This window comes from Cebus imitator, unplaced genomic scaffold (assembly GCF_001604975.1).
Source record: "Cebus imitator isolate Cc_AM_T3 unplaced genomic scaffold, Cebus_imitator-1.0 Scaffold414, whole genome shotgun sequence".
Lineage (NCBI taxonomy): Eukaryota > Metazoa > Chordata > Mammalia > Primates > Cebidae > Cebus > Cebus imitator.
In genome coordinates, this window is record NW_016107729.1 from 1,345,630 (window position 1) to 1,362,175 (window position 16,546).

The following is a 16,546-nucleotide window of genomic DNA, read 5'->3' on the forward strand; positions in this document are numbered from 1 at the left end:
GTAGAGACGGGGTTTCACCATGTTGACCAGGATGGTCTCAATCTCTTGACCTCGTGATCCACCCGCCTCGGCCTCCCAAAGTGCTGGGATTACAGGCTTGAGCCACCGCGCCCGGCCTGATCTTTGGGTATTTTATTGACTTTGATTTGCTAATATTTTGTTGAGAATTTTTGCCTTTATGTTTATGAGGGATATTGGTCTTTAATTTTTGTTATTGTCTTGTTTTTAGTTTTGGTATCAGTAATGCCTCAAAAATGACTTTTTTGTGTCCTGTTTTCTGGAAAACATTATGTCAATTTGGTATTATTTCTTATTTAAATATTTTGGTAGAGTTCACTAGTGAAAAACTACCTGACCTGGAGGGTTTTTTTCTAAGTAAGTTTTAGTAGTTTGAAGTTTTTGAGGAATAGGTGCACTTCATCCAAGTTGCCAAATTAATTTTTATAGAGTTGTTCTGGCATTGTTATCCTTTTAATATCTATGGGTTCTGTATCTTCTCTATTATTCCTGATATTGGTAGTTTCTGACTTTTTTTCTTTGCCAGTCTGCCTTAGAAGTGCATCAGTTTTGGTAATTTTCCTTTTAAAATTTAGATTTTCTGTTTTCTTTAGTTTTTTTCTGTTTCTGTGTTTTTTCCTCTCATCTTTATTATTATGTTTGTTTACTTTTGGTTTGTTTTGTGCCCTTTTTAAAGGTTTTTGAGGTGTAAGCTTAGATGATTGACTTGAGATCTTTTCGAAGATAAGCACTTGAGTACTTATAAATTTCCCCTTGAGTACCAATTTAGCTACATCCTACAAATTATATGTTTTATTTTATTTTCAATCAGTTCAAAATATTTCTAAATTTCGCTTTTAATACCTCTATGACCATGGATTACTTAGATATGCACAGTTTAATTTTTATGTATTTGGAGACATTTTCCAGTTTCTCATATCAATTTCTAGTGTAATTCTCTTATAGTCAGAGAACATCATTTGTATGAATTCAGTTCTTTTAAGAAGATGCAACTAATTTGGTGAATGTTTCATTTTCCCCTTTTAGGAATTTGTGATCTACTGTTGTGATGTTGTATTCTGTAAGTGTTGGTTAGATCCAGTTGGTTAATGATGGTGTTCTGTTTTTCTGTATCCTTTCTGACTTTTGTTTACTTGCTTTATAATTACTGAAAGGAGTACTGAAATTTCCAAATGTAATGGTGGAATGGTCACTTTCTCCTTTTAGCTGATCCGTTTTTGGTATTTTTAACTTGAAGCTCTGTTGTAAATGCATGCACATTTAAGGGGTATTATTTCTCCCTGGTGAATTGGCCTTTTAATCATTATTTAATATATATTTTTAGCCCTGGTAATATATTTTATTGCTCTGAGGTGTACTTATTCTGATATTAAGGTAGCCACTCCGGCTTCTCTTTGTTTACTTTTTGCCTGGTATATCTTTTTTCACCTGTTTACTTGTTATTCTGTTTAAAGTATGTTTCCTGTAGGCAGCATATGATCTTTTTTTTTTTTTTTTAAACCATTTTGACAGTCTCATTCTTTTGGACTATTTACATCTAAAGTAATTATTGACTTATGTGAATTTAGGTGAACCATTTGCTTTTTAAAATTTTCTGTTTGTTCCATTTGCTTTTTCATTCATGTGATTGATTCTTCTTTCCAACCATCTTTTGGGTTATCTGATACTTTTAATATTGCATTTTATTTATTGAGTTTTTTAGTATATTTCTTTGTGTAGTTTTTTAGAGATTAGGTATTACAATGCACACTCTTAATTTTTCAGAATTTATTATGTTAGTTTCCTAGAGCTCCTATAGTAAATTGCCAGAAACTCTGTGGTTTAAAATACCAGAAATGTATTCTGTCATGGTTCTGGAGGTTGGAAGCCCCAAATCTGAACGTGTATCATCAGGGCCATGAACCCTTTGAAGAGTGTAGGGAAAAAGCCTTCCTTCTAGTTTTGGTGGTTCCCAGCAGTCCTTATGTTCCTTGGCTTATACCTGCATCACTCCAGTCTCTGTCTCTGTTTTCACATGATTTTCTTTCTCTTCCCACTGCTTTTCTGTGTTTCTATACGTAAACCATTCCTTTCTTTTCTGAAGACACAAGTCATTAGATTTAGGGCCTTTGTAAATCCAGTATGACTTTCTGTTAATTTGGTGAGATTGGCAATGACTCTGTTGCCAAATAAGGTGAAATTCAGAGGTCCTGGGGGTTAAGTCTTGGACACATCTTTTTTGACTACACAACTCATTCCATTGCGCTTACATCACTTTAAGTGGAATGTGGAAACCTTTTCAGCATGTAGTTCCCTTTACTCATCCCCTTTTATGTTGTAGTTGTTATATGTATTACATTTGTATACTTCAGATACTCTTCACACAGTGACATCACTTCCTTTAAAACTATCATGGATATTTTAAAGGATTTAAGAGGAAAAGAATAGTCTATCACAGGGATTGCAAACTATGGCTGCAGGCCAAGTCTAGCCTGACATCTGCTTTTTGTAAATAAAGTTTTATTGGAATACAGCCACACTTGTTATATATTGTCTCTGGCTGCTTTTGCACTATAATGCAGAATTGATTTGTTACAGTGGAGACTGTTAGGTTCATGAAACTTGAAATATATTCTACCTGGCTCTTTACAAAGTATTTACTACCTTTACAAAAGTTTGCCAACTGCAGGTCTATTATGTATACACATATATTTTCCATTTTTTCCCCTTTCATTCATAAAATTCTAAGTTTTCTACTGGTATTATTTTCATTTTGTCCAAAGCATCTTCCTTTCTTTATAGCAGGTCTGCTAGCAACGAATTCTCTTAGTTTTTTTCATTTGAAAGCATTTTTATTTCACCTTCATTTTTGAAGGATGCTTTTGATCCATATAGAATTCTGGGGGGACAGTTTTTGTGGTAGCAGTTAGCTAGAGTAGCAGCAAGTACCTTCTTCAGGTGGTCCGTGGACCTTCTGGTTTGCCATAGTCTCTGCTACTTTCTCTTGTCTCTTTAACATTGATACCCACTGCCATTTGATATTTACTATTGTGCCTATGCGGTTGTTTTTCTTACCAAAGGATTAGAAGGGAAGTTTAATTTATTTATTATTTTCTGAGACAGGATCTTACTCTTTTGCCCAGGCTGAAGTGCAGTGGTGCAGTCAGAGCTCACTGCAGCCTTGAACTCCTGGGCTCAAGTGATCCTCCCACCTTTGCCTCACAAGTAGCTGGGACTACAGGGTGTGTGTGCCACCACGCTCAGATTATTTAACTTTTTTTTTATTTTTTGTAGTGATGGGGTCTTGCTATGTTGCCTGGGCTGATCTCAAACTCGTGGGATCAAGCAGTTTTCCTACCTTGGCCTCCCAAAGTGTTGGGATTACAGGTGTGAGCCACCACACCCAGCCAGAAGTAAAATTTTTACTGTACCCCTATTTCTATGTAGTGGGAAAACAAAATAATAAGTCCGTGTTTCAAGAAATGTGGCAGAAACAATAATTTTTAATGGCATTTGGAATATTTATATATGTCCAGTATGCAAAAAGAATCATACCTGTTTGTTTTCAGACTAGTCTTTTTAAACATTTGAGTTGGCATTTTATGCTGCAACATATATTTTCAAAATGCTTTAACATCTCACCCATCATTTTCTTTTTCAAACTAGCTCTTTTTCCTGTATAATTTATGTCTTTCCCTAAGAACTTTTTGGCATGTATTTTCAGTGTCTTTGCCCTGTCTTGCTTTCTTATAGCCAAGCCTTACATCAAAGTTGACTTAGCCTTGGGTTGTGAATCAGAAATTCTGGATTCTGTTTTCTCTCTCTCTGTCACTAATTAGCTGTATGTGTGAGACCTTGAACAAGGTTATAACTACCAGACCACAATGTATCTCTGAAACAAGGTGTTTCAACTGAATTAATTTTGCTCTGAGGCTTTTTTTTTTTTGACGCTTTACAGTACTGTGCTAAGTTAATGTTTGTGAGCAACCTTGTTCATGCTGTGATATTCTCATCCAGAGGTTGTTAATATTTTTTGTTCCATGAACCTTTCTGGCTCTCTGATGAAGAATGTGGACCCCTTCTCAATAATGTTTTACATGTGCAAAATTAAATACATATGCTTATAAGGGCACTAGTAATATTAGAGTACAGTTATAAAAATATTGACTAAACAAATTCAGTGGCAGACATATCAACACGAAGTCTAGTGGTATATGGTATTAATAACTTTTAGACTTGTAATGAGTGTAAATGATAATTTGAGATTTGAAGCAACTAAAGTGATATGAAAATATCTGTGGCTTCTAGTGGTAACAAAAATCATCACAGGTGCCTCTAGTACCTCTATGGCTTGTTACCTACATTTTCAATTGAGGAAATACTAAGTTTCATTTAGAGGTTTGTAAAATAAAGATCTAACTTTTTTACCCCAGCCAAGTTCACGTACCCTTTGCATTCAGTCAAAAGACTGAAGATTATAGAACCTGGTTAAGAATTCTGTCTTTTCCAGCCCAGGAGACATTTAGCTTAGTGCTAATTAAGACATATGTTAGGTGAACATAAGTTATGTGTAATACATATGAAATACATTCCTTAGTGAAAAAGTATTGCTAATAAAGGTTTGAATATTATTCCATTTGTGACCTTGTGTTAATTGTAATTAGTGCTTTATAAATCCATAGAGAACAATTGGCAAACACAGAGTTGTTTACTACATGGCATATAGTAGGGCTCAGTATTTTTGGAAGGAAGTTAGAAGAGTCTCTGATTATTAATATCAATGATTTTTGACTGTTTTATTGTCTAATACTAGTTTCAAAATCTGGTAAATTTCTTTGTGAAATAATTTGTTTAGTTACTTAGTATTTCTTAACAAGGAATATTGTATCTCCTATAAATGACAAGCTGCTGTAGTTATCCTTAGTATAACACATGATAAGGTGGAACTTGGTGTTTAGATAAATAAAGCAAACAGTACCTTTGTCTGCACTGCCTGAAAATTTTGAATTGCACAGTTTTTCAAATACTCTCAACTCAGTAGCAGTGAAGCAACACATACTGAGGTAAAAGTTCATTATACTAATAGTATGGTTCCACGATCTTAGAGTAGACTCATATGGCTTCTTCTTTGAGTCTAGGCTTACTCTAATTTTAATGTCTTTCCTAGAAATGTAAGTCTTAAGTTTTTATAGGGCTTTTTAGCTGCCTTCCTCCTCCTCATATCCATGTGTTACATAAAGACAATGTATACAAAAATATGTTTGTAACCGATATTTTTAAACCTCCATTTAATTGACCTGCTCTTTTAAACAAACCATTATTTTAGATTCTTATAGTTGTGAGTATTCCGAGCCAAGTAAATTACTTGGTTTACCCATGTACCCTTTTCTCCGCCAGGTTAGTTATATGCCTGACAAGAATTCGTTTTTATGCCCTTGTTAACGTAATTTTTACTTTAAATTTGATCTAAGCAAATAGGAGCATAGAAAAAAAGAACTGTTGTTTCAAGGAAAAGTACGGTAAATGCTTTGGAAGGACATTATATAAAGTTCTTTACAGATTGCTAAAGGATTAAGTGTGGATAAGCCCAGAAGTTTAGGAAGCTTTTGGTTCAAGTGACTAAACAGTATGGAAAACTATTTTCTCACTTATCTGGAGGAATGGAAGCTTTTGTATGGTTGGTTAATGCAGTGGTTTAATAATTAATACCAGGGTCAGATTCTTTCTATTTGTTCTGCTATTGTGAGTGTCAGCTTGTCCACAGGCTAACTTTCTTTATGGTTACAAGATGGATGTAGTGCTCTAATTGTAATATTCTGATAAAACAACACCTATTGGGGGAAATAGAGGATGTTTTTTGCTCCTTTCCTAAAATCCTACCATCAGTTTTTCCCTTATGTCTCATTAGCCAGGATTGGTTCAAATGCCCTTTCATAAATCGGTCTTTTTTTTTTGAGACAGGATCTCTGTCGCCCAGGCTGGAGTGTAGTGGCACCATCTTGGCCCACTGCAGCCTCTGCCTCTGGGTTGAAGCGATTCTCCTGCCTGAGCAGCTGGAATTACAGCTGTCCCCTGCCCCACCATGCCTGGCTAATTTTTGTATTTTTAATAAAGAACAGGGTCTTGCCATGTTGGCCAGGCTGGTCTTGAACTCCTGGCCTCAGGTGATCCACCTGCCTTGGCCTCCTAGCGTGCTGGAATTACAGGCAGGAGCCACCTTGCCCAACCAGCATTTACCCTTGAACCATATGGGAAAGTCTGAATATTTGGATAACTGTGGTGGTCTCAGATAGAAGAGCTTTTAGAGGGTCAACCAGGAGTGTTTGCTGTGGTGAGACAGCTGTTTAAAAACTGGAAAATATTTGTAAAATTTCAGAGAGATTTTGCTATTTAATTGTCTTTAAGGTCTTGTTCAACTTTAAACAGAATTGAAACTGGACATCTGATACATTATAATGTGCAGTATACAAAAAAAGATCATGTGAAAGTTAATTACTAATCCTACACTCAAAGAAAAAGCTTGTTCTGTATCAGACTATCAAGGGAAATAAATGTACATTTATGTTTTAAAAGTTTGATTTGGCAGGAACCAACTTTTAAAATTAACCTTTTGATTGCTAGTCCTTTTTGAACTAGACAAGATGCTTCTGCTGCAGTCCTTGTAAGGAAAATGATGTTTTCATAAAATTAAAGTTAGTGAAGGATTCGGTATTTTTTTTGTGGTTCATTTATTCAGTAAAATCTGTCTGTTATTTGCTTATAGCCATTACTGGAAAAAAAATCTGTTATGTGTCACTTATTGTAGGTGTAATTGTGATAAGAATGATAAGCTTAATAGACAAGGTTCTTCTGCTTAAGGAACTCAGACAGAAAACAAATGAGATCAAAATTCAGACAGTTGGGTGTTCATTGAAGGCCTTTCTGAAAAGAGATCGTCAAGCAGACATGTTAATGTCAAGAACCAGTTTGGCATTTGGAGATTTGGGGTAAGATCATTGAAAAGGAGTAGCAAATGTAACGGCCCTAAACGGAGAACTGACTGGATGTGTTTGAGAAACACGAAAAAAGGCAATATGGCTAGTACTTACTGAGATACCTTTTCTTCCCTATCATGAATAATCACTATATGGCTTATACTCTTAGTTCCCTTGCTTCTGTCATGCTTCTTAATAAACGAGTTTTGGTTAAGTGTACTTCTACCTATACTGTTCCTGTATCCCTGTACTTGTGTGTGACTGGAGAACACCAACTTCCCATGGTTCTTAGTGCTAGTTGGCAATTCTACCTACTGTCATTCCTCTAATCCCTTCACTCTCCCTTTCTTAGAAGACCTTTTCCTCCCTCCTCAGACCTGTAGCATTTCCTCTCATATTCTTGATGGTCACCTGGCAACCTCATTTCTTATTTTACTGGGAAAACAGAAGCAACTGAATGAGAACTTCCATAGCTTGTATTACTGTGGCCTGCCTGAATCTATTCCTGTTTACTACCTTTTTTCTGTTCCTATTGATGATACATCTTTGTGCCTAAGGCCACTCTTTCTTATTAATGCCATCCACATCTGCTCAAAGTCATCACTCCAGTAATTTCTCTCTTTCCATCTTGTATCATCAGCATTTCCCTCTGTGCATAATTTTTCCTGTCATAAAAAAAAAAAAAAAAAAAAAAAACCACTTTTCTCAATGCTATATTTTTTTCCAGCTATTCCCATTTTTCACTTTTATGGCAAAACATCTTGAAAATGATGCTTATACTTTGTCTCCAGTTTCTCTCTTCCTGTTCTCTTGTGAATCCAGTCTAGTTAATGCATTTATTTCTACTGTTTCACCAAAACAATTCTTGTGAAGATTACCAGATAGGTGATCTCCATGCTGCTAAATCCAAAGAGTATTTCTCATTTTTTTTTTTTAAATCAACAGCATTTTGAAACAGTTCATTACATTTTTCTTTGAACCACTTATTCCAGTTAACTTTTAGGATGTCTACCATAGTCTCTTTGGTTTTCATCTCCTTCACTGGCTGCTTTTTCTCTAAACCATGAGCTAGACCACACAGATTAATTATTTTCATTTATAATATGAGGAAATTAAGTCTCACAGAAGCTAAGCAACTTGTGTAAATATATGTACATTTCAGGCAGCAAGAAGACTAGAAAGAGCCCCAATTGTCTGTATTTCAGACCCCAATTTTATTTAAGCTCAAATCAAATGAAGAGCTTTTAATTTTCATACCTATGGTTCAGAAATTTTTGAAATTTTGTTGTTTAAGTTCAGCAGGATTCCCTTTATGGTATTCACTTCATTTAAGACTTTTAAGCCTCAGTAGAAGAAAATTTCTATGTCTTGAGATGGTGGGCATTTTGGATAGACCTGATTTTCTACTTATAGTAAATTCTGTGTGTCAGATGCCTAGAATCCTCCTTGGAGTTTGGATAAGAAAACTATACAGTTGTGTTAAAAGTAGTACCACTATAGAAAATGGAAGACACATACAACATTGTTATAAAACATTAAATTATGACATCCAGAGAGCAAATTTATTTCAGTAGAATATTAAGTTGTATTTGTTTTTCTTTGTAGATATAGGCAACTTTTCATTTCACAGATTTGTGAAACCTATATTACTAAAATACTCAGAAATTGTTTTTGAGTTAATATGGCAATTTTCCCAGACCATGTATGATATTCTTGAGTTTTATTTCACTGAAACTCTTGAGTTTTATTTATTTTTATTTCATCTGCCCATCAGCTCAGAATTTTAAAAACATCCATGTGATAAAACGAAAAGTTAGTTCTTAAGGTCAAGGAAATATTTTTGTGACTGCAGTTCTACCTATTAAGAAAACATTGCTTGATACAAGTTCTAGAATTTGAGGAATCCTGATTTTAAAGATAGTAGCTAAGTGCATTTACTGCACATATTATTGAGCTCCAGTGAAATTGGTCACATCTTATAGTTTGTCCTAATTAATAGCCACCCTAGAATATAATGTCTTTTGTTAAAAAAAAAAAAAAAAGCTGGTTCAGCTGCTTTAACCTGAGCAAATTCATGTTTTAACTTTGAGTGTAGTAATGACTACCAGATTACAGATATTTTAGATACTTATTTTCACCCTGCAAAATATTTAGGCATTGTTTAAATACTGTTGAGTAGTGAAGTGGAATGAGGGGAAAACTCATGGGAAAAGTTTGTTAAAAAGTTTAAATAAAGAAAAAGTTAATCTGCATACATTTTTAAAGATTCATCTAAGTCATTTTATTTTACAGCTTAGGAAACTAAGGCCAGAGAGAAGTAATTGATCTTTTTTTTGTCTTTGTAATTTTGCGTTTTCCATAATGTCATATTAATGGAATTGTTCAGTGTGTGACCTTTGGGGTCTGGTTTCTTTCCTGTAGCAAAAATGCACTTAAGATTCATCCATCTTGCATGAATTAACAGCTTGCTCCTTTTTGTTGTTGATACTATTCTGTTGTGTAGATAATCTGTTTGTTCATTCACCTACTAAAGGACATCACATCTTCACTGGAATGAAGTATGTCTTCATACATGTACTACTGGTTTTGGTGTGAACCTGTTTTCAATCCGTACTGGTAAATACTCAGAGGCCTATTTGCTGAGTTGTATGGTAAGCTTGTGTTTACCTTTATAAGAAACTGCCTAACCTTCTAATATGGCCGTACATAACCTTCATTTTTGAAAGATATTTTAGCTGGGCTTAGAATTCCTTGTTGATAGTTTTCTTTTTCTTTTCTATACTTTAAATATATGGAACCACTCTCCTGATTTGTGTTGTTTCTGATGAGAAGTCTGATGCCCTTCCTACCTTTGTTCCTCTGTATTTTCCCCCTGCTTTAAAATTCTTGTTTATTGCCGTTTTGTAGCAATTTTACTCTGAAATGTTATGATCATGTGGTTTTGTTGTTATTCTCTTTCGAGGTTGTTGAATTTGGATCTGTGAGTTTATAATTCTCATCAAATAAAAAAATTAGTTCCAGTTTCCCCTCCTTGTGCTTCAGCCTCAAAACTCTACAGGCAGTGAGCTAGCTGGGCGCACTATATTTGTTCCTTTTTCTTGATGATTTTTGTCCTGAGATACTGTTGTCTGATGTCTGGAAACCTTTGTTTCATATATTTTATGTAATTTTCTGGTTATTTAAGGTAGAAGGGTAAACATAGCCTCTTTTTTCATCGTGAAAAACATCCTTGCCTTATAGAAAATTTCATTGTCGTTTTGCAAATATTTGTCTTTTCTGAATTCTTGAATATTTGTCAGACTTAGCGGGAAAACAGTGTATAAACCTTAATAAATTTTGGCACCTAGAGTGCATACTATCTCTCATGCTTGTTCCTTTTCACATACTTTGTCTGTCTTTGACTTATTGTACATCTTTTCATTTCCAGTATGAAGATTATCAACAATTTATTGCTGAATATTTTTATTTAATATAATAAAATGAAGATAGTGGTGACAAATGTTAGCTTTTCATGTTTATTTGGAAGAAAATATAGTGCCTTAAGTCATTTTTCTCTTCTGTTTATTAAAAGGAGATAATGATTCTTAATTCAGTATAGAATATTAGCTCCCACATTGATTAGAGTATATAGTGGCTATGGATTGAAACTCCAGGCCATGAAATATTTCCAGTTATCCCCAGAAGGGCAAACAAAGCAAATAATAAACAGATTTTGCCTTTATACGAAAATCCATAATTCTTTAAAGTGAACTTTTATCTGGTAAATTTTTACAGATTAAATATGAATATGTATTGTTATGGTATTACTTAGCATATAAAATTCAGTCCTTTTGTGTAGAATTAGATTGTGTTAAAGATGTATACAGCATTAGGGTATTGAAAATTACCTTATGTGATTATAGATTTCTAACATTCTTTTGCTGAAATTAATACAATTGGAAGGTAATTCGTAGACCCTAAATATTATTTTAGAAGGAAAACATTTTATTTTCTATAAGTACTGAACTGAAATTTTGCATTATTATCCACTCAATTCAGAGTCACCATGTATGTATTAATGTAATAAGGCAAGTAGTACTTTAAAATTTAATATTATACAACACTAATATTGAAACAGGGTTAATATTTAGGGGATGCATAATAAAATAATGCTCTCTTTTTGTGATAATTGTGAAAATTTGAGTTGGAGCCAAATGCGCATCATTTAACTATTCCTGAATATCCAATTCACTTGGTAACTTTTCCTTATGAATAACCTCATTGCTTGTTAAATGATAAAGATTACATTTGTAGTAGTAAGTATGCATTAAAATCTTTACTCCTGTGTTATTTTTGAAAGACAAATACTTAATTCCAAAGGTACTTACAAATTTGGTGATGAATAATTTACAGGTTTGTCACAGAGCCTGACATCTTCAAGTATTTCAGCTAAATGTACACTGTAAGGTAGTCACACAAGTAAAAATACAGCTCCCGCTACCTTTGTAAACAAACATAAAAGAGGAGCCAGAAGATAGGTTTTTGTCACATAGGGTCTTTTTAAAACTTAAATTTAGTAATACTAATTTTTAATCATTTGTTTTTTTAAAAGAAAAACATGTTCTGCCTGTGTAAAAAGATTGCTTTTTAGAGGTACTCCATATATATGTGTTCATGTGTGTTTGTTGGTTTTAATAACACTGATTCACTCTTCTTATAAATTACAGATTAGATATTATCTCCTCACAAAATGTTTGTTGACATTAAATAATTGCTCTAAATTTGAATATAATCATTAGTGGCTGGCAAGATTATTAGTTCAGTAGGTATACATACTACTTCCTAGGGGCAGTGTTTAACAAAATTTAGGTGAGAGATACCTGTATTGAAAATGTATACTTACAAATTCTTTGTAGACCCACTTTTGAATATTTGAACTCTTATTTTCAATATTCATTTTAAAGATAGCATTTCTTGTGATTGTCATCTCAGCTTCAGTGGTTTTTTTTTGGTGGGAGGTGGGAGGTGGTACCTCGGGTGCATAGCAACTAGTCATTTTGGACTTATTTATCTCTCTGTAGTTTAAGAAATGAGCCCCATTATATTTTCCCCAATGTAAAAAATTGAATTTCCTGTTGGAGTATGCGTGAAATTGGAGGACTGAAAGACAAAAGCATCAATGAAGTTAACATTTTTTGCTTTTCATTTTGGAGTGAAGTTTAATCAAATATTGAGTTAGGTTTGTGTCTCTTAATCATGTTAAGAATATATGTTGCATTTCCGTTTTGTTGCATGGGAATAAACCTACACAGAATGAATCAGAAGCTGTGTGAATAACTTATATTTCTATATATCACCATATAAGCATTTGTAGGGGAAGGATTTGTAGTTGATTGAATCTGAATTTTATATTTTTGAGATAACTGCAGAAGATTCATGTAAAAGAAAAAAATATGTCAGTTGTGGAAGGGGTAAACTTTTTTGTCCACTTCATTTTTATTCACTGTAAATTTATCCCTTGTATGTGATGTCTGGCAGACAGCCTTAATTGAAGAAAGTAGAAGTGGGAAGGAAGAATTTTTCATATTTAATAGTTTCTGTTGCAAATAAAGTATGTCTGCCAGTCTAGCCCAGGAAAATGGTTAAGAGGAAGACTGGTTAGAGTATAGAACAATTACTTTTTGTTTTTTGTTTTCTGTGTATCATATTGAATATTTTTGCTGCTGTTGATATATTTACATGTTAGTAATTTTGACGGCTTTTGGATAATTCCACTCTAGAGGGAGAACTGGTGGGCGGTCCTTCCTGTGACACGACCCTTGAGTGACAGTTCTATTTGATTGCCTCCGGTACTGTGAGGAAAGGACACGACTCTATGGTGAGGACTGATGGACATACATTATCTGAGAAAAGAAACTACCAGGTAAGACCAGTCTTTTTTCTTTTTTTCTCTATTAGTTTTATAGCTACATTGAAACTGTTTAAATGTGTTATATGTAATTGGAACCACCAAATTGGATACACCTCAATTTGAAAATTTGGGTTTATAATTTTAAATTCTGTACTGCATTTTATAGTTGAAATAGTTGGAAACACTTTTCAAAATAAAGCATATTCATAATACATATTACTTTAGTGTCAAATCAGGTTTTCTAAGATATTTGTCAAAACTTAGATTATATGATAAACAATTTATGATTTCATGGCTGGATTCAGAGCTGGTAAAATCAAAAGCATTGATTGCATTTATGTGTATTATTCCTGGAAGACTAAACCCGAAGTCTTGTGCTGTGTTTTGGATAACAAAGTGTATATAGAAAAATGTAGACAAAATTGAATAGAGTATAGAAGAAATAGAAATGAGAAACCTAGGGTACTCAGAGACCCAAATTGTACTGAATTTGTTAATAGTTTGCTGTCCTTAAAATGCTGGATTCTTGTTTTCTCATTAAATAAGGTGGTTAATAATATCCATTGTGTGGGAATGCTGAAAGAATAGTTGAAATACAACATTTCTATTTCTGAGCTTTAAAAAGGTGAATTTTAAAGATTGTGCTATTAAACAGTGACTTAAAGAAAACAAACATATTTGAATTTAACTTTTTAAAGGAAATATTTTTTATTCATTTGATAGTGATCTGTTAATCACATTTATTTAGTGATCCAGAATACAGAATACTTTAAAGCTTGAGTAGAAATAAACTTTTGGGCTTCTTGCATAGATATGTGTCCAACCTCCCAACCTCCCACACTGCCTTTTGCTCATCAGTTAATTCCCTCTAGGTTGCGAAGGCAACTGGTGTGATAGTAGCAGCTTTGGTTAACTAACTGTTTATTTGCTAACCATTTGTTTTAGCCCAGTAATCTTTTCTTCCCTCAAATTGGAAAAGTGTGCAGTGGAGCAAATTATAAATTAAGTCTTTTTGGTGTATAGTACAACAGCGAGCCTTTGATTATAAGATCTGGGTTCTGGTGTAGGCACTGTTCCTAATTAAAAATAATGTCATATTTAACCTTTCTAGAGCTTCTCCTAACTTGGTATCTAAAATTTCTTGCCAGATCTTTATAATTTTAATAAGCCAGAAAAAAACTGAGGCTATGCTGAATCAGTTTTCTCTGTAACCTTTCTTCTGAGCTGTCCTCATAGATTTAACCAGTATAGCCTGCTAATTATTTGTGCTCAGGTGCTCAGGTACTAATAATTAGCAGGCTGTGTTGGTCAGTAGCTCCTGCTTCCCAACCACTTCCAATTACCTTGACTTAGAAGATTTTAATTGGTCACAGTCTTGGACTTCTGCATCTTTTGGTAGGTTCTACCAAATTATTTTAAGAATTTTGTGATTCTGAATTATGTGGCTTTTCAGTGCTCATAATCCAGTTTGCAAAGTGTGAATGTAGAATTTTTAATTGATTACACACTATAGTTAATTTGTTTCGTGGAACCATATTAATATAGAATCCCAAAATTTATACTTAAGAAAGAAAGCAGAATTATGTTTTGCACATGAAGAGATTTGCTTATTCTTGCTCATTCTACACTAAAAGTACTCCATTATTCCAGCCACATTATTTACGAATAATCCAGGTTTTTGAGCATACGTAGAAAACACATTTTTATTTAGGGTTTTGCTGCCTCAAAATATTTTCCCTTTTCCCTCTTCATTTATTGATACATAATGTACATATTTATGGGGTGTATGTGGTATTTTGTTACATGTATACAATGTGTATATAAGAATGTATGGGAAATTCAAAGGAATGTTCATCACTAAAGTACCATTTGTATTTGTACTGGTAGTACTAAGAGTTTTTATATTCTTACTATAGTCATCATCATACCAAACAGAAAGTTCTCTTTCTATACATGCACTTCTCAGAGCAGGATTTGAAAATAAAATAATTTTACAACCTAGCTTTAAACAGCTGTTTCCAAGGATACTTCAATATGCATTTAGCATCACTAAGTAAAAACAAAAGAGAAAAGGGACAGAGAGGGATAAATTCTAATTTTCCATAGCAGAGTAGGGTGACTGTAGTTAACAATGTATTGTATATTTCAAAATAGCTAGAAGAGAGGACTTAAATGTTCTGAATTGATGAAAATTATTTTGGATTTTTAAAAATTCTATTTTGGAGGAAATTTATTTTTCATGGATAAAGTAGAATTTCTTTGTGTTTATGCGTATAGCCATTTTCATTTATTCTTGAAGGCTTTTGCTTTTGGGGGGCACTTAATGTTTTATATTTATTTGAACATCCAGTTAATAGGCTAATATTCCAGACTTTAACAGGAATTTTTGTAACATTTTTCCAGGTCTCATCTCCTTACAGACCTGATTAAAGCCTTAGGAATTTAGTTTAGGAAGGTGCCTTCCCTCAGCTCTGTGCTAAAGATAGTGACTTCTAAATGGGCATTGTTTGAAGTATTGATTTTTATGGTGGTATCTACTTTTTGTGTTTTCTTTCTTAAGATAAATTTAAGCCCAGTGAGGTATTTGGAATTTGAATACAGTAGTTGAAGTTTATTTGCAGAGATAGATGGGCATATTATTTCAGATAAAAAAAAAATTTATGTGGCTCATGATTCATTTTTGGATTGTCAAGCTTTTTTCAAGGAAATGCAACTTCAGATTTTGTAAGCATTTTATCTTCCTCTAATTTAGGCTGACTTACCTTACCTGTGAACATGCACAAATATAAACCTCTTAATTACCATTTTAACTAATCAGTGGCTTTCCTTTTTTTATGTAATATATTCAAGCTTCTAAATATTACATGTAGTCTTTTCACATTCTGGCCTCCTTGCATACATTTACCTTTCCAGTATCTCTCCTGTACTCATTGTAGTAGATTTTCCCATTTAGTAATACAAAACTGCTTTTAATCTCCCTACCATGCAGTTTTACACCCAGAGGGTTTACTTAAATTGGTTATTTTTATGTAATGCCTCACCTTTCTTCATGTGATTGAAGAATTAAGTATCAGGTTTTCCAGATACTGGAGCCCTATGGTGGGCTCAATGGTCCTTTCCCTTTCTTTCATAGCCTTTCTACTTCTAGTTTAGTGTTTACCATAATACATTGTAGTTGTGTTTATTTGTCCTTGTCTTCCTGTAGACTTGTGTTGTCCAGTGCCATAGGCACTAGTCACAATTAGCTATTTAAATTTAAACTCATTTAAATTAAATAAAAGTTCATTGGTCACATTAGCCACAGTTCAAATGCTCAGTGGCTACAGGCTGCTAATGGCTACTATATGAGACAGTGCAAATACAGAACATTTCCAACATTGCAAAAAATCGTATTAGATTGTACTGCTGCATCTAAAAAGCTCCTTGAAAACTGGGACTATATCTATTTATTTTGGTTCTGCCAATACCTAGCGTGTTGCCTGGTATGTAGATAGGTGTTCAATGCATGTTGTTGCAATAAAATTAAACAAAAGAGTGAAAGAAGGGAAAGGAAGAAATGGAGAGTGTACTGGGTAACATACCAGTGTAAGTGGTATGAGAAAATAGAGGTATTTGCAAGATTTTTAGATGTTACTTTGAATGGAACTTTTCAGTATGAGGTCATTGGTTACATCATATGCTGGCT

General features: G+C 33.6%; 1 protein-coding gene across 6 annotated transcripts in view; it reads left to right on the plus strand.

Annotated features, from left to right (window-relative positions):
* The window catches only part of CNOT2 (CCR4-NOT transcription complex subunit 2), a 106,729-nt gene that overhangs the window by 22,788 nt on the left and 67,395 nt on the right, over positions 1-16,546 (plus strand). For 5 of the 6 annotated variants that reach the window (XM_037731619.1, XM_037731620.1, XM_017509290.2 and 2 more), the window contains one exon: positions 12,731-12,873. The exons of the other annotated variant lie outside the window; for it this stretch is intronic. Coding sequence is in view for 2 of the 5 variants with exons in the window: in XM_017509290.2 (XP_017364779.1) it covers positions 12,826-12,873 (48 nt within the window). In the remaining 3 variants the exon portion in view is untranslated. The remainder of the gene's footprint in view (positions 1-12,730; positions 12,874-16,546) is intronic. 6 annotated transcript variants of the gene reach the window in all.